This window comes from Mobula birostris, chromosome 27, assembly GCF_030028105.1.
Source record: "Mobula birostris isolate sMobBir1 chromosome 27, sMobBir1.hap1, whole genome shotgun sequence".
Taxonomy (NCBI): domain Eukaryota; kingdom Metazoa; phylum Chordata; class Chondrichthyes; order Myliobatiformes; family Myliobatidae; genus Mobula; species Mobula birostris.
The window spans coordinates 28,908,153-28,927,254 of record NC_092396.1 but is presented as its reverse complement, the minus strand read 5'-3'; the positions used below and the strand labels follow the sequence as shown (position 1 = coordinate 28,927,254).

Here is a 19,102-nt window from a genome sequence, read left to right as displayed (position 1 = left end):
TGAGGACGACTTAGAAATACCCAGTGCCAGGTGTTTGTTTCCAGCTGACCACTCTGATTCTCTGTACAAGCACACTGCTTTCTCTAGACAATTCAACCTATTTAGCTAATAAAAATGTTTTTATTTTCAATGATCTTTGATGAACATTAAGGTAATGATAATATTTTATTATAAATGCAATAGACCATTGTACCTCATGCTGCATTACTGACAGTTTTAAAATGCTGGTCATTCAGAGATGAATTGGTTGCACGGATGGTTTTGGGTTATTGCTAAAATGGCTGAAGTGGAAGGACCAAATCCTTGAAATATTTTGATGGGCTGCTTGTTCCTTCTGTTGAGAATAAAGACCAACAATGTGTGGGGGGACTGGGATTACACAGCAAGTGCTTTCCATTGTACAGTGGCACACATTTTAAAATAGGAGGTTGTAAAATAAATATTATTTAACCTGACTAAGCTACTGAATAAGTATGAAAATCAGTTTTTGTGCAGCATAATATCTGAAGTGTATTACAAAGTCCATATTTCATTAATGCCAAGATGGAATTAATCTTGATGGCTCTTGTAAGTACAGTACCAAGAGGCAAGCCAAATCATACACTGAAGCAAACGTTAGATTTGCATAATAACATTTTGAAACAGGAGCAGCAGCAAGTCGTCTGGCCCATCGAGCCTGCTCCGTCATCCAATAAGGTCATGGCTAATTTGGCCGTGGATTCAGCTCCACATTGGGCTTTATTCTCCTACTATGCAAAAATCTACTGCACTGTGTCTTAAGTATATTAAATGAGGTATCTTTACTGCTTCCCTCTATGACCTCCACTTGCTTATTCTCCACTGACAGCCTTAGGGATAGCTTAAAGTTGGGATTGATCTTGCTGAGGTGGGGTTTATCCATCCTGATCTTGGTTGTGTCATAATAATTGAGCTGTTGCTAAGCTAGCATAAGTGGGTTTAGAGCAGGGGTTCCCAATCTGGGGTCCACAGACCCCTTGGCTACTGGTAGAGATCTGTGGTGTAACGAAGGTTGAGAACCCCTGGTTTAGGGGAACCTGTCATTGGTAGCACACCTGAGATGCTTTGTAGATATGTACTATCATCTGACACAAATGATAGAATACTTCCAGGTTTATTTTGTGTGTTTCGTTTTGCTTTTATTTTTCAATTGATTAGTTACCTTTCTAGATCCATAACCTGTTTTTCACAGGCATTTGGCCATTTGTCTCTTCTGCATGGGACAATGACTTTGTTCAACTGTGTATGTTCCACCCTTGCACTTAATACTCCGTGATGTTTAGTGATAGTAAGTCTCACATGCAGATGTCACTTGGTTCATTATTGGTAAAGCAGCCTTATATTTAACCTCACCAAGTTTTAACTTGATCCCTGGCATTTATCACATTTCTGCCTGCAGTTCTTTTGCAGTATCAATACTGGACTTTTCATTGAATGTTAAAGCACATAGTGTCTTCACATGCTACGTCACTAACTCTCATGCACTTCTATTCTTCTGCTGCCCATTCTTTCTTTCTCTTTCCTGTGCTCATCCTCCTCTCCCGGTTGCTGCTCAGCTTTCCCCGGATCTCAGTAGACTGAAGGAGAAGTACGCCAGGACTAAGAGAGAATTCCTGGCCATGAAAGTCAGGGGCAGAGACGTGCAGGAGCTGAAGCAGCGGTATGATTGCAAGGTATCTCGCTCTGTCTTTCTACTTCCCTCGGGTTAGAGAAGCCAAGCGACACATGCTGTGTTAGAGAGCAAATCTTCAAGAAACAAAATTTGGGTGTTGTGATCAGAGGCAGTGTCAACCCTGTTGTTCTTGTGCATGAGTCTCAGTGTAAATGTAGGCCACAGAATAACTGGTTTGGAAAGGAGATACTTCTGCATTAGAAATATTTTCAGAGGTTGGTGTCAAGGCACATTGTTGCAGTTTAATTCCAAAAAATTTCACTCTGCAACAGATTCTCAACCATGACTTGAAAAAGTGTGTGAGTTATGAATGGATACCTGAAATGCGCAATCCTCTGTTTCTCAGGCCTGGCGTTACTTACTTTTACTAACTTTTCTAGAAGTCCACTTCGTGGTCCTGAATTTAACTAAAAGATGTATTTTTGTCTTGCATTTCCCAGCACTTCTGAGCATCCACAATGAAAAAGTTTGACCAAGTCAGGCAGAAGTTGTTTGCTGCTGGAAATTGTGGGGTCTAATTGTTCACAAAGGAATAGAAGACAATAGTGTATGTTGATTTCAGCATTTTCGGATAAAGGAGATGCACGTGAGGCAGTGGTCACAGCTTTGGTGAAAGCGGAGAGCAGTTAGCAGCATGACTGAAGTGGAGAAGAAAGTAATGGAGAGAAATTTTAAAAATCAAATTGGCTTGTTGGTCTTTGCAACAGAGAAACTGCTTGTTGGAACAATTTTAACTGAAGTTTTCTTTGTTTTTGAAATAAAAATGGCCCTAATAGATGTTGGCAGTTATTGACATCTCTGGGGTAAGCAGCGTGTTTCTAATGTGAACATGTTAATCATTGCATTGTTCCTCACACTAGATGCAGCAGCTCATGAAGGCAGCAAGGAATGGGACTAAAGATGGATTGGAGAAGACAAAAAATGCAGTCATGCGTAAAGTTCCCTTCCTTCAAAGGAGAGAGTTTCAAGGTATTGTCAATATTTGGTCTGAATCATGTCATGGACTTGTTGGTGGACTAGTACAGTTACCTTCCAGGAATGTAGTGTGAAAATACAGCTTGTCTGTGTGTAGCTTCTTCAACTGCATTTTGAAAGCTCTGCTATGCTACAGAGTTGATGTGTGCCTGGTCTCTGGGTTCCTTGGTGTCTGTGGTTGTCCATGATCTGATCATTATTTAATAAAACTTCTACACTCTTTTAAATTGGAAAAATGGCCTTTGCTCATTGTCATGGAAACAAAATAGAAGCCAACAATGGCCATTGATCTCTTCAGGCCTGATTCACCATGCAATGTAATTGTGGATGACCATCTACTTCATTGCCCTGTCCCTGCTGTTTCCCCATGTCCCATGATCTCCTTAGATTAAGGAGTGTATCTACCTCCCCTTGTAATTAACAATTTGACCTCCACTGTCTTCAGTTATAATGACTTTCATAGGCTTACACCATCTAGATGAAGAAACTTCTCATCTCTGTTTTCAATGTACACTTCCTATCCTGAGGCTGTGTCACCGGTTCTAGACTCCCAAGCCATCATAAATCCTCCCATCATCTGTTTTGTTAGTCCACTTAGAATTTTATAGGCTTTCCCGTTCTGTAAAAACTACTAAGATTTTGAAAAAAATTGGTCCAGCAAGTGTGTGCTTATTGGTTACTATTTGATGCATGATTCAATCATTTCACCATATATCTCCCTTTTCCAGTTCACCTACTTCAATCCTTCAGACTGATTTATTAACTTTGTTTCTTTCCAGCTGCTGCCCAAGCTTTGAGCTGTTATTGTTAATTATTTTTTGTACTTGCATAATTTGTCTTTTTTTGTACAGTGGTTGTTTGTCATTGTGTGTAGGTTCTCATTGATTCTGTTGTATTTCTTTGTTTCTAATTTCCACAAGAAGATGAATCTCTGGGTAGCATTTGGTGACAAATATGTATTTTGGGGTGTTGGGGTAGAGATAGGTCTCCACCAAAGGAAGTGTAAGGTGCTCCTTCCCTCCCCTAACCTGCAGGTCATCCTTGGGCAAGCTGTAGCACCTGCTTATCCCCCCCCCGATCAGGGTCGCGTGAAGCTGTGGGAGCTGGTGGTGGACGGTCATATGAGCAGCTGGTGCATATCACAAGTCCTGATTATGCGAGCACTGATGCCGGGCAGACAATCGCTGAAGATCATTGGTAATGGGTGACGTTATTGGTCTTGCAAAGACACTGCCCAGAAAAAGAATAGCAAATCACTTATGTAGAAAAATTTGCCAAGAACAATCATAGTCATGGATAAGACCATGATCGCCCAGGTTAATATGACACGGCACATGATGATGGTGGTGATAAGTACTTCAGTAATAAATTTACTTCCAACTTTGAGCAAGCTGCTGGGTTTTTTTTTTGCAACAGTTCTTGCTTTTTATTTCAAATTTTCTGTATCCATAAAAACAGAGCTTAGAGCTGTACACCACGTAACCGGGCTGACATCTTTTTGCTCATGTACACTAATTCCATTTCCCTGCGATGAGTCCGCATCCTTCTGCGTCTTGCCTATTTAAGTGCTTACTTAAATGTTTGTTAAATATAGTGGTTGTATCGAAAAGCTCCATATTTAAGACATATTTAAACAAGCACCTATTGCTGCATTCCATATAGCAACAACTCTCTTTAAGGTGGATGGATAGGACTCAATTCCCTTGTAATGGTTCCTTCTTCCACCTTAAACCTCTGCCGCCTTATTTTTGTTGAAACATTCTGACTACCTACATTAGCTCTTGCCAATTATAAGTGTATATATATGTACATCTTTGAGGACACCCTTCAGCTTCTTTTCTCCAAAGCAAACAAACCAGCCTGTCTGATGTCTCCTCACAACTAGAGTGTCAAACTTGGTGTATCTCCTTTGCAACCATATAATTCCTGTCGCATGGTGACCAGAACTGCTTATAAGGGCAGTCTAGACAGTGTTCTGTAAAGTTGCAACATAATGCCCCAACTTCTGTATCCTTTGAAAAACACACAAAATGCTGGAGGAACTCAGCAGGTCAGACAGCATCTGTGGAAATGAGCCAAGACCCTTCTTCAGGACTGAGAAGGAAGGGAGAAGATGCCAGATTAAAAAGTGTGGGGAGGGGAAAGAGGCTTGCTGGAATGTGATAGGTGAAGTCTGGTGGATGGGAACCATCAGGGGCTGGAGTAGAAGGAATCTGATTGGAGAGTAGAGTGGACCATAGGAGAAAGGGAAGGAGGAGGGGGACTCAGATGAGAAGAGGTGAAAGGTCAGAGTGGGGAATAAAGGAAGGTGGTGGTGGGGGGGAAATTTGTTTACTAAGGAAAAATTGATATTCATGACATATATCCTATGTCCTAGTCTATAAGTGCAAACTTACCTCATGCCACATGCCACCTTCATTTTCATCTGCAGTATTTGTATTGTTACTCTCAGGGAACTTGAGAATTAGAATCTCAATATCGTTCTGTCAATTCGCATTGCTTAGGGCTGAACCACATGCTGTCTATACACACTGTACTTAATAAAGTGGCCAATAAATTATGTTCGTGGTCTTCTGCTTCTGTAGCCCATTCACTTCAATGTGTGACATGTTGTAGTTATTGAGTTACTGTTGTGTTCCTGTCAGCTTGAACCAGTCTGGCCATTCCCTCTGACCTCTCTCATTAACAATGCGTTTTACTCGCAGAACTGCCGTTCCTGGGATGTTTTTCTTTGTTTTTGCACCATCTTCTGTAATCTTTAGAGACGGTTGTGCGTGAAAATCCCAAGAGATCATCGGTTTCTGAGATACTCAAACCTCCCCATCTGGCACCAGCAATCATTCCACAGTTAAAGACCCTCGTATCGCTTTTCTTCCTCTTTCGCATAATGATAACTGAACCTCTTGAACATGTCTGCTTACTTTTGTGCATTGAGTTGCTGCCACCCTGACTAGATATTTGCATTAAGAAGCTGCTGTACAGGTGTACCTAAGAAAATGGTGACTGGGTATATTATCTGTTTAACTTGCCAAACTGCATCATTTTGCCACTACCCCTGCCTCTTATTATCAAGCTGATTTTGGATATGATTAGCCAGCTCAATTTAATATTTTGTTTTTGATTATTGTTAATAATCTTCCCTTTATTTCATTCATTCAGTACAGTGTCATATGACATGGTGATCATGCTCTATCCACGACCGTGATTGTTCTTGGTCAATTTTTCCACAGATGTGGTTTCCCATTGCCGTCTTCTGAGCGGGGTCTTTACAAGATGAATGACCCCAGCCATTATCAATACTCTTCAGAGATTGTCTGCCTGGTGTCAGTGGGTGCACAACTGGGACTTGTGATATGCACCAGCTGCTCATAGGACCATACACCTCCTGCTCCCATAGCTTCATGTGACCCTGATCAGGGGGCTAGGCAGCTACTACACAATGCCAAAGGTGACCTGCAGGGTAGTGGAGGGAAGGAGCACCTTACATCTCCTTTGGCAGAGACATATCTCCACCCTGCCACCTGGTTTTCCCTCGTATGTTTAACAGTGTGGAGAAAATGACTTCTATGCTGCTTTTAGTTGCCTCCTTCTGCCCCCCCCCCCCCACCCGTCATGCCAACTCCACGCCACCTTGTTTTAAAGATGTGAAAACTAATAACCGGCAGACCGTGCAAGTTGAGGACTGGCGTGATTCAGACCAACACTGGTGCTAGTGCATGGGTCTGCAGACGCTGGGAAAGGGAGCAGCAAACTATCCACTGAAGGAACTCAGTAGACTGAGAAAGGAAGAAAGAAACTCATTGCTGAAAGTTTTAGGTTGAAACCCAGCATCAGGATAGTGTTGGTATAGCCATTGTGACGGCACATACACTCCTGCTGGGGGAACAGAAGGGAAATCACAAACACTTCTGATTATTGAGTGGCTGTTCAGGCAAGATGCCAGAGGAGGGTGAGAACTAACCTACTGTTTTGCGCTGGAATTTTCACAGTGATAGCCTTCTTGATGGAGCCTTTATTGACGCTGGGGATGGAGTTTGTCTTTTGAGATTGTTCACAGTGAATGCTAGTGAATTAAATGTTTGCATTAGACTGTTTGGCTTGCTTCAAGGGCTGTAGCTGTTGGCTGTCGTGGACTGATCTTAAAGGCCAGTGTCATTTGGACAACACTAGGTGCCTAAGGACAGTGATGGGCGCCGGTCTTTATTAAATAAAGAAGAAGCAGATGGGCGGTTCGTGAAGGCAGATGCTGGTGATTTGGCCTATATTAAAGTTGCATGAAATCTTCCATAAGTAAATCTTCAGTCCATGTGTTTATTCCCTTATGAATCAATGGCTGCACCATTCAATATTCAAATAACTATTAATCAGTGGAGTGTGGCTGGCTTCTCAGCAATGGATGTTTTCCCCGTGTAATCTCATCATTTGCCAAAAACAAGCAATCATCTTTCAGAATATTTGCTATTGCATTGTACCCAGCAGCTGTGGATTGTGTTATGCCAACTAGATTAGAAACAGCAGTTTCCAACAGATTGAAAGTTTCCCTTGCATGTTTGCTGATTCAGTAGGGCAAAACCACAAACATGAGCTCCTCTTCTCACTCACAAGCTTTTCCTTCACGTACAGATTCAGACTTGCTGGTCTACAGCTGCGATATGTCAGTCGGTTTCTGATCTGAATCGGAGCAGAGCACGGGTTGATGAGTAACAATCAGCAACAGGAAGTTCAATTCATCGTATTTTTAATAAACTCTTCTTGCTTATCCAGAGACTCAAAGTCTACTGCAGCCCTGCTAGTGTTGTTCTGCTTCATGGAGTGAGCTGAAAAATAAGCTCGGGATTTAAATGGGGAAATGCCTCATAAGCTAAGGCCATTGGGAATGAGAAACTACAACTCCTGGAGATCTGAAGTGCTGCAAACAGCAGGTTGATCAGCGTCTTGGGGGGGGAGAACAGACAAAGACTAAGTGATATTGGCAGGCATTCGGAAGGGAAGAGAGGAAGAGTACTTTTAGTGACCAAACATTTGTTTACTTTGATTTTTTTCTTGTTACATTTTATTGCTTTCAATGTTCTGTGTTAGTTACCAGTGTAATCACTTACTGTATTTCTTACATGAAAAACGTACAGAATGCAGAATGGGGCCATTCAGTCCACCATAGTGGATGCAACAGAGTGGTTTGAGATTAATCACAATGACCAGCTCTTGATCTGTAGTCTCATGGGTTATAAGTACATCAAGTTTTTATCCAATTGTAAAAACTTTTTCTTTTATGTCTCTGTATCTGCCTCTTTTGGATAGCAAGTTCTGCATTACGCTTTCTCTCTATCTCGTTCTTGAATACCTTCACCAGTTACCTTAAATCTATGCTCTCTGGTTATTGATGTCTCTGCTGGAGCCTTCACATCGCCTTTATCAAGACCTCTCGTAATTTTAAATCTCCACTTGATCTTTGACTCTAAAATAAGGAACCACTGTCCAGCCAAGCCCTCAGCTATTTAATGGCAATAGCGACTTCTAATCCTTAACAACTAACGTTGAAACTTCATTTTATTTTCTTTCAGATCAGTATGAAGAGGATGATGCTGGCTATCTTGATGTTCCGGTGTCGGACTCAAAACATCCTCCACCAGAGCTCAGTCCGATGCCCCCAGGGCTGAGCCCTCAACAGGTCAGTGCCTTCTGACCCTTTCACTCTAGATGACACTAGAGCGTATATTTGTTTATAGTGGTTTGTCTTTTTATTTACTGGCATGTGTAAGTGACTCAGTGTAGACAAAAGAGCTTCCGAATTTGATAACAAAATAGTTACTAGCGGATCTCAGCTTGAGCAGTGCAGGGATGGATTGCAATTTGTCTCAGCAGCTGCCCATTGCTGAAGGAGGGGGTACAACTGAGAAAATACTGCTTTTTGCTTGTTATGCAGTGACTCTTTAACTTTGCATCAGAAGAAGCCGTGTGAAAATACTGAAGAGAGCTGTCAAGTGACTCGTTTCTGTTGAACGCGGCAGGCCAGGCAGCATCTCTAGGAAGAGATACAGTCGACGTTTCGGGCCGAGACCTTTTGTCAGGCCTTGGCGGAAACGTCGACTGTACCTCTTCCTAGAGATTCTGCCTGGCCTTCTGCGTTCACCAGCAACTTTGATGTGTGTTGCTTGAATTTCCAGCATCTGCAGAATTCCTCATGACTCGTTTCTGTAGCTGGATAATGATGGCTGCCTTGAATTGTTCAAAGTGTAGCTTGATCCGGTTTATCTTTCCGTTTGTTAGGTTCTCCCCCCCCCCCCCCCCCCAACCATCGCTTGCCCCTGTATCAGTGGTTCTTGCTCTATTGGCCCAGAACGATGAAGCCACAGTTGGTTCTATGGACCTGCCCTTGTCTCTGACACAAGCATTCAGGAGGTGCACGCATCCCAGTGTGTGCGTGCTCAGAGCAGGAGTAGGTTGCATTTGAAGGCTGCTCTGAATGCTTGGGTTCAATCTTAATCCTATAGTTTCTTTGACTTAACACACATTCCTATGTCACATTTCCTCATGATCAGTTAAGAATTCTATAAAATGAAGTCTATAATCTGAGATACTGAAGATCTTTCCAAAGCTGGATTTTGGAGCTAAATATTGTGCCTCTCTTGCGTAACAGATTGTTCGAAGACATATTTTGAGTTCAATTGTGCAAAGTGAACGGAGTTACGTTGAATCTCTGAAACGGATATTACAGGTAAGAGTTTGGAGATCTGTTACCATGTTCTGAATGCTCTACCCCAAAGATCTGAAAAAGAAGCATAGAAGTAACAGAATACATCCGAGCATGTGCTGAGAGACTTTCCTACTGCTCAGCTCATTTGTGAGGATGACACTGTGATTCCTGCAAAAGGATTTGCAAAGATGGTTGATGATCAGTTTGCAGGGAGCTGAGGAAAAATATTTTCACCCCAAGCGTTGAGATTTTGTAACTCTTTGCCTGATGGGGTGATGGACACAGATAAAAGTTCAATATGTTTTCTTTCCCTTTGCAGGGAGGTGCTCCTTGTAATATTGGAGTTTTGGATTAAGAATTAGTTAACAGAAAAGGGCAACGTGGTTACAAGTTCCACTGCCTCACAGCTCTGGCAACCTAAGTTCAGTCCTGATGTCTGGTGCTGTTTGTGTAGAGTTTGCGTATTCTCCCTGTAACCATGCTGGTTTATAGAACATAGAACAGTATAATAGATCTATCTAATCCTTCCCTCCTGCATTTTCCATCCATCCACGTGTCTATGTAAGAGTCTTTTAAATGTCCAGAATGTATCTGCCTCTATCGCCATCTCTGGCAGTATGTTCTATGTACTTGCTACTCCGTTTTTTAAAAAAAACTACCTGTGACATCCCTGCCCACCCCCCCCTCCCCATACTTTACTCCAATGGGGAAAATGGTGTTGGCTGTGCACTCTTACTATGCCTCTTATCATCTTATGCAGCTTTATCAGGTCACTCCTCATCCTCCATCACTCCAAAGAGAAAAGCCCTGGCTTGCTCAACCAACCTGGTTTCTTCTAGATGCTCTTGTTTCCTTCAACATCCCAAAGCTATGCATGTTGGCACTTTAACTAGATTTGGAATTACTACGCAGGCAGAGATTAAGTAGTCTAAGTTTGTTCCATTGCTGGAGTTCAGAGGAATGAGAGCCGATGTCACAGAAATGTAAGAAGTTCATATAAGGCGCAGCAGAGTGGAAGCAGGACACTTGAGGTGTTGCTCCTTGATTGAGTGGTCACTGTCTTGAGTTACGCATAGGTCATTTAGCACCCAGATGAGGAAAAGTACCTTTATTCAGAGGGTGGTGAAGCTTTAGAGTTCATTACTTTGGATATCTGCAGAGGCTTAGTCATGGAGTTTATTAAAGTTACAGATTTTTCAGTGTTAAGGAAAATGGAGTACATGGAAATAGTCTGGAAGAATGATACAGGGACAGATGATGAGCAGCAGAATAGGTTGAAGGAACCAGTAGTTTTACTGCTAATACTCACACTTGCTGGTTGTTGTCCTTGCACTTTATTTGACTACCTGCACCGCACTTTCGCTGTGACTCGAACATTATACCTGCATTCCGTTTCCCTTCTACTACCTTGCTGTAATTGTGCATGGATTAGATGGACAGTATGAAAGCAAAAGTTTTTCACTGTGTCTCGGTACATGTGATGATAAACCATTTCCATTTCCAGTCCTTGTGCCTCTCTGTTGCCCACCCAGGAGTACAAGAAGCCGTTGCTGGAAGCCGAGCCCAAGCTGATGAGCCTGAGGAAGTTGCGGGTAGTGTTTTATCGTCTAAGGGAAGTTCTTCAATGTCATTCGATGTTTCAGATTGCTTTGGCTTCACGGGTAGCCGAGTGGGATGCCACAGAGAAAATTGGAGATCTCTTTGTTGCTTCGGTAAGTGGTCATGACGATGATGATGATGCTTCTCCCTCCTCTGCTCACCTCTCACAGGTGAGGTGGGATGGCCATTGTAAAATAACTCCATGCAAACTTACAGGGGTACTTGAGTACATGAAGTTCACTGATATTATTGATGGGTATTGTTGAAAGTCAAGGTTCTTTTTAATTGTGTTTACTTTTCTTGTATAATTGAGCTTTAATTTGCTTTTTTAATGAATTGGATTCAGCAAGGGAATGAATATTTGCGGAAGAGATTGACTGCAATGGTTATAGTGATGCTGGTCTGCCCAACTGCAACTTAGCAGAAACCATGTCTTTTTCTCTTCCAGTTCTCAAAGTCTATGGTGCTGGATGTATATAGTGACTATGTGAATAACTTCACCAATGCTATGGCTCTCATTAAGAAGGCCTGCCTCACTAAACCTGCCTTTCTGGAATTCCTGAAGGTGAGTCTGAACTCTTGGTTAATGATGATTTAAAAGCTGGCAGCACTGCCAATACTCAACAGGCCGTGCAGCATCTGTGGCAAGAGAAACAGTGAACATTTCAACTTGATGATCCTCCATCAGAGCTTTGCTGCTTGTTAACTCTGTTTGTCTACCTGAAGAGCTGAGCACCTCAGGTATCTTCTGTGTTTATTTCATCTTTCCAGCACCTGCAGTATTTTGCTTATAGCTTGATGACTTTTGTCTTTTCCAATCAATTAGTTTTATGGTGCTTTTAGCTGATTCTTTTTCCCCACCGGTTTTAGCCATTCCAATAACATGAAAAGGTGTAGAAGAGAGAAAAATGGAAGAGGTGTGAGAAGGATTAGCCTTTTAAATTGTTATTATTAGTATTATTTTTTACAGTAAAATGCATCTTTTGCGTCAACGGCCGACAGGGTCCAAGAAGGTGCGAGGGGGAGCCTGAAAGTGTCCCTATGCTTCTGATGCCAACGTAGCATTTCCACAAAATTACGTCTTTGGAATGTGGGAGGAAACCAGAGCACCCAGAGGAATTCCACACGAGAAAAACTTGTAGGCTCCTCACAGTAGTGGTCCCCAACCACCGGGCTGTGGACTGGTACCGGGCCACAAAGCATGTGCTACCGGGCTGCGAGGAAATGATATGATTTGGTGATATGAAACGATATGAGTCAACTGCACCTTTCCTCATTCTCTCTCACGCCCACTGTTGAACGCACGCGAGGTCATCGGTCGGTCATTAACCTACAACTACTCGATGAGTGAAAAAAACAAACGTCGCTTGAGAGTTTCTTTGGAAGAGATGGTAGGGGACATAACGATGATGATAATGCAGAGACAGCTGAGGCCAAGACTGCAAAAAAAAAAAAAAAAAAAGAAAGCTTCCTTCAACAGAAAATACGACGAGTCGTACATAAAATATGGCTTTATTGTGACCGGTGACTCGCACGCTCCAAGCCCCCTGTGTGTGATATGTGGAGACAAGCTGTCTAATGAGGCAATGAAGCCCTCAAAACTGCTTCGGAACCTTGAGTCCAAGCACCCTGCACTTAAAGACAACCTGTTGAGTTTTTTGAGTGAAAAAAAACATGAGCAAGCGGGACGGAAACAAGTGCTGAGAGCCACCACCTCCACAATTGCTGCAGCTCTGAGAGCATCGTATTGCTAAGGCTAAGAAGCCTTTCATTGTTGGTGAAGAATTGATTCTGCCTGCTGCCAAGGACGTGCCGTGAACGGTTAGGAGAAGCTGCAGCTAACAAGATGGCACAGGTTTCTCTTTCAGCTACCACAGTTTCAAGGAGAATCGATGACATAGCGGAGGACATCGAAGCACAGCTGTTGGAACGGCTTAACGAGTCTGGTTTCACTACCCGAGTCAAAGAGGTTGCTCCTGAATGCCAGTCTACACACTGTGTCATACACAGGGAAATGCTGGCTAGCTGAAAAATGTCACCTGATCTTAACAGTATATTGAGTGACATTGTTGAAGTTATCAATCACATCAAAGCAAAAGCCCTGAACTCACGTCTGTTTGGCAGCATCTCTAGGAAGAGGTACAGTCAACATTTCGGGCCAAGACCCTTCGCCGAAGGGTCTTGGCCCGAAATGTTGACTACCTCTTCCTAGAGATGCTGCCTGGCCTGCTGTGTTCACCAGCAACTTTTATGTGTGTTGCTTGAAATTCCAGCATCTGCAGATTTCCTCGTGTTCACGTCTGTTTGAGCAGCTTTGCGAAGAAATGGATGCAGAGCACAAACGCCTTCTCTTACACACTGAAGTCAGGTGGCTATCAAGGGGGAGAGCCCTGGCCAGGGTTTTTGAGTTAAAAGAGCAGCTACAGAGATTTTTTTCAAGAAAAAAGTCACCAGTGGCAGCCCACTTCAGTGATGAGGAGTGGATAGCAAAACTTGCTTATCTGTGTGACGTCTTCAACCTGCTCAATGAACTCAATTTGTCAGTTCAGGGGAGAATGACAACTGTCTTCAAGTTGGCAGAAAAAGGGTCTGCTTTCAAAGCCAAACTGGAACTGTGGGGATGGCGAGTGGACAGGGGCATATTTGACATGTTCCCAACATTAGCTGGGAATTTGGGAGAGACTGAGGCTCACAGCTGGTGCACGAACACCTATCTTCACTGTCGACAGAATTTGAGCGTTACTTCCCAACCAAAATGACCCAAGACGTGCAAAGGAATGGGTCTGTGACCCATTTGTGAATGTCCCCGGTGAATCATCCACGTCAGCGCGGGAAGAAGATCAACTCCTCGAGCCTGCAAATGACGGTGGACTGAAAAGTATGTTTGACATAATATCTCTGCCAGCATTCTGGATCAAAGTCAAGGCTGAATATCCTGAGATAGCCACGAAAGCACTGAAAACGTTGCTCCCATTTCCAACATCATATCGCAGCGAAGCTGAGTTTTCCGCAATGAATACAATGAAAACTAAATTGCAGAATGGACTGGACATAAGGAACCCCCTTATGACTTATAATTGACATCACTATATTAATGCGAGGAAAATATGCGCTATGTGTTTAATATTAAATTCGTTAGATAAACCCTTTTAGAAACGAAATTGAGTGTATTAGCCACTGATAAGTGACTGATAGTTGACTTATCACCTACATTCCGGTCGTGATTGCCCACCCCCCCCTTCGGCTGGTCAGCAAGAATATTATCAATATTAAACCGGTCTGCGGTGCAAAAAAGGTTGGGGATCCCTGCCTTACAGAAATCAGCGGGAGTTGAACCCTAATATCTAGCACTGTAAAACTTTATGATAACCGTCCCGAGATATGCTGCATAGAGTTGCAACTCAAAGGAGAAAAGAGCAGATATCTGGGGTACATGTGCAGCGTCAATTGTTAACAGGGCAGCAAGATAAGATGGTTTAACTAAAAGTATATGGATCCTAGGATTTATTTAATATTGTGTAAGAGCAAGGGAAAGAAACTTTATAAAAAAAACATTGCACAATATTGTGTATGTCACATTTTAGAACTGGTGGATGGACTTCGGAGAGGGCACAATAGAGATTTACCCAATGGTTACAGGGACAAGGGACATTAGTTACATGGATAAGCTGGAGAGTCTGGGGTCCTTCTCAACACCGAGATGATTATGGTCTTATGGCTATGGATTTACCAGAGGCATTTAAAACAGGAGGGCGTTAACAGAGTAGGTAAAGAGAAACTGCTCCCATTGGTGGAGGATTCAAGAGCAAAGGGACATAAAATGAAAGTGATAGGGAAAAAGGACCAAAGGTGACACGAGGAAAATCCTGCTTTACACAGCGATGGTTGGGGTGGGAATGCACTGACGGGAGGAGTGGAGGCAGATTCAGTTGTAACATTAAAAAGGGAGCAGAATCTGAAAGAAAAATGAAAACACATTTTCAAATAAAATATATAAAATTAAAAGAGAATAAAGACATTGAAAGGAAAGAAGTTGAAAGGATTTGGGGAGGTGGTGGTGGAGTGGATCAGTCCACACGACTGTTGCACACATTTGAAATGGGCTTGATGAATTGCCTGTTTCAATGCTGTAACTTCTATAAGAACTATTTACATATAGTCATAGTCATACTTTATTGATCCCGGGGGAAATTGGTTTTCGTTACAGTTGCACCATAAATAAAATATACAAATGAAGTTTCTTAGAAAACATTTTCCTCTGTCTCAACTTCCAAAAGGTTCCGATAGGATATTGAATACAGTTTAGAAATGCAGATGACTTAATACTTATCCTTTCTTCCCCATAGCACTAAAGTTAAGGATATTGAAAGTAATTTATAGTATCCCCTGCTCCCTACCAAATGCTGGTAGAGCTGAGATGAAACATCTCAGCAGTGTGTATTTCTTGGTGACCTTGTTCTGTGTTGTTCAGTACTGGAGCAGATGGTTGTCCTCTAAAAGCTTTCAGCTTCTTCTGATGGGAGGATTGATTAGAAATCCCCGTGAACTGTAAGAGAGTTAACATCATTAAAATTGCAAAATGTCTGCAGCATTACCTAGAAAATATATTTAAAGTGAAGAATGCTGAGAATCAATTCCACAAGGGGGCAGCAAATCCAACCTTTTGTCCCTAGTCTTCATTCAAACCTGGCGATTTGGAAAGACAATGGCAATGTGTTACAGAGCTCATTGAAATGATTTGGGTACACCTTGTTAAGCAGTTTATGTCCTATATTAATCTTGCAAGGAAAATGTAAACCATTTTTCTGTCGTTGTGTTCTTTCATTTTATTAGAAGCTCTTGTACGGAGGCTATTATTTTTGAAGAAAGGATTTTGGCTTACCTGAGATTCAGTGTAAATTGTGGAGCGAAGGTGAACTGGGAAATTGGGTTGGGTTCCAGGGTTTGCTTTATTGGGATGGCTTCCAACAGCTCGACTCCCTTTAGAGTGGACAAGCAGAGTTTGGGAGAGTAAACCTACTCACTTGCCCTGTTTGGCATCTTCTGCCCCACTGCAGGTAGAGTCTGAGTACCACATCAGCCAGCTCGGTACCAGAAGGGTAGTAAACCATACCTCACTCTGTAGTGAGGGACTGCATAAAGAGGAGGCAGGGACAACTGGAACAATTCCAATCATATTTCTTATGTTTAAACAAAAATCCACTTGTAACAGTCCTTGGTGTTCCCACTGTTTCTTGTGATATTTTGTGGGAGCGCCCTGAAACTTTGCTATTTATTTAGCTCTACAGTGCAGGGGGATCCTTCTGTCCCTCTCAGCCATGGAACCCCAGCAACCTCAAGTCCCTGATTAACCCCAATCTAATCACAGGGTAGTTAACCTACCAGGTATGTCGTTGGACTGTGGGAAGAAATCGGAGCGCCTTGGGGAAAACCCACGCATTCCACAGGGAGGATGTACAGAGACTCCTTATGGAACAGTACTGGAATTGAACTCTGGACTCCGGAACACCCCAAGCTAGCCACCGTGGCGCCGTGGGTTAATTGATCCTGAGCTGCGCTGGTGGTGGTGATGTTTTGGAGTGACAATCACCCAGTGAGTGGTTACCCCTTCTACCTCGACTGTTTCGTCCTCACTAATGTACAGGTAATATGTACAGATGTGCAAGAGACCAGAAGCTAATATTGTGTCCATGTCCAGGCCCATGTACTCTGGGTAAAGATATGTAAAGGTAGTGGCAGTTTGAGTGTGTGTCTGTCATGGACTGTCTTTTCTTGAAGCGTTTCCCTGATTTTTGAGCTGGTGCAACAAGCACGGACTGAAGCATATCTCAAATCTCTGACAAGTGCTTGGGGTCGGGTGAATTATTGCCCACACCATTGAACACATTGCACATTTGTGACAGAGCATTGTCATTGTTCACTGTTTGACATATTGTCTGTGCATTGGATACTGCGGTTTTCTTTTCTGGATTTGTACTTGTGATTATCAACACAAGGTTCTCATTACTTTGGCAATGCAGTTTAAGCATCTCTCTACATCTTTTCCCTCGTGAAAGAACATAAGCAAAAGGAGTCACTGAAACCTTTGAAGTCTGCTGTGTAAGTCCTGGATGTACCTGCAGCTTACTGATTTCATCATCCAATCCCCTTGTTCTTCTAAAAATGTGTAGGTTTCCTTGCTGAATGCACTCCTCAGGGATTTTAAGCCCTACAAATGTACAATCCTCCTGAGCAAAGATTTCTTTCCCCATTCAATCCGAAACAACAAAACTATTCTCGGAAAAATCATCCTTAGGAGAGATGGCTGTTTAAACTTATGTAACTAATAGAAATAATGAAATGGAGCAACAAAGACATGACATGCAACATCTGTTCTATCAGTGTATCATATGGTCCATTCCACTTCACATGCAGCCCTTTTACCCTTGAACCATCCTGTGTTTCCTGATTGCGATCAAAGCGGGGTTGAGTACAATTCCTTGTTCGGTTATGTGAGGAATCAATTAATAATTGGAATTACCTTATATTGGTGATAAACTTGGAAGAGGGTGAGTGAATAGGTAGTTTAGATTGAATAGTTTATAGATTTCTACACGGTATCTTCCGGTTCTGTTTTATAAAAGGAGCTTTGTATGTTGCTAGATTAAGGTTTCGCTATTCCTGCTTTGTTTGTCTTTCCATTTCTTCCATCTCCAAAACATTTGGAGATGTGCTGAAGATAACTGTGCGATAGTTTTCCTGGGATTAATGCTCCATTACAAAGCACCATTTGTGAGGTGCAGGCTTGTCACATAAAGGTTATGCTTCCCATGTAGAACAAGATGTAGGTACTAAGGTCACTGGAGGTGAGATGGTAAGTTACTGAACAGCTCTCTGATCTTTTCCAGAGGAAACAAGCCTCCACCTCGGACCGGATAACGCTCTATGGGTTGATGGTGAAACCAATACAACGATTTCCACAGTTTATTCTATTGCTTCAGGTGAGAGAAAATGATGCTTAAGCTCAACGTTCAAGAGGATTAGTTATAAGTTCTACTCCGAAGTGTGTTAATATGCAGCCCATACACCATTCAGCCAGACATGGCTGGTCAGTGCCTTAGCAAGTTCAGCAGAAGTGAGGAGTGGTGTAGCACGAATGTGTGGATGTGTGGAGGGATGAGATGAACTTATTCAAAACTGGTGTGGAAGTTGGAAGAGAAAGAATGGATGACCCACAAAGAAAGACTAAATCGACAATCAGATCTATTGAACCAAAGAGGTTGTTGACAGATTTACATAATGCCTATCAGCAATTGATACTTCTTTGTTGGGGTAATGAAATATAACATTATCTTTGGCACTTTGGATAAGGTGGGCTTTTGGGTGACCCAATGAGGCCGAATCACAACTTCAAGTTTTCTTTTCCCAGAAGTATCTAAATGAATAAAAACAATGAAGTGAGAAATACTCAGCAGATCAGAGGTCACTTCTGGTGAGAGAGAAACAGTTGATCATTCAGATTTGTGAAACACGCTCTGCTTCTCTCTTCACAGAAGCTGCCTGATCAGTTGGATGCTTTCAGCATTTACCTTATTTAATTTATTTTTGGAAGGCCAGAATGAAATATGTATTAGCTTAGTCTGTTCCTTCTTTTGCATTGACTTTATCCTGCAAAGTTGTGCTTTAGGTTTCAAAGGTCTAATAAACCCATCTCTAGTGTTTGGAATTCAAGCTGCCTCCTCTATCATTGTTTCTTCTCCTCCTCCTGACTGCCTAGGATATGTTGAAGAACACACCAAGGGGGCACACCGACCGGCTCTCATTGCAGCTCGCTCTGACGGAACTGGAAACCCTGGCTGAGAAACTCAACGAGCAGAAGAGAGTGGTGGATCAGATGGCCGAAATTCAGCAGCTGGCAAAGAGCGTGGGAGACCGGCACCTCAACAAGGTAATTAAATAGGAGGAATCTGGGAGATAAATGTGTGGCAGCAATTGCATCTAACTGGCTTTAAAAGGCCTTGTATAATAGTCATGGTCACTTGTAGAATCATCATGCTACAGGCAGACCATTTGGCCTGTCAAATTTACACTGGCTTCTGGCAGCACTGTCTAGTTAATTCCATTCCCTTATTCTTTCCTTAAGCTCATTATTCCTCCTCAGGTGC

General features: G+C 42.5%; 1 protein-coding gene across 8 annotated transcripts in view; it reads left to right on the top strand.

Moving 5' to 3' along the window:
• The window catches only part of LOC140188694 (rho guanine nucleotide exchange factor 10-like protein), a 196,256-nt gene that overhangs the window by 109,230 nt on the left and 67,924 nt on the right, over positions 1 to 19,102 (top strand). For all 8 annotated transcript variants that reach the window (XR_011883355.1, XM_072245226.1, XM_072245221.1 and 5 more), the window contains 7 exons: positions 2,551 to 2,659; positions 8,227 to 8,333; positions 9,303 to 9,380; positions 10,892 to 11,071; positions 11,407 to 11,523; positions 17,846 to 17,938; positions 18,715 to 18,885. Coding sequence is in view for 7 of the 8 variants with exons in the window: in XM_072245226.1 (XP_072101327.1) it covers positions 2,551 to 2,659; positions 8,227 to 8,333; positions 9,303 to 9,380; positions 10,892 to 11,071; positions 11,407 to 11,523; positions 17,846 to 17,938; positions 18,715 to 18,885 (855 nt within the window). In the remaining variant the exon portion in view is untranslated. The remainder of the gene's footprint in view (positions 1 to 2,550; positions 2,660 to 8,226; positions 8,334 to 9,302; positions 9,381 to 10,891; positions 11,072 to 11,406; positions 11,524 to 17,845; positions 17,939 to 18,714; positions 18,886 to 19,102) is intronic.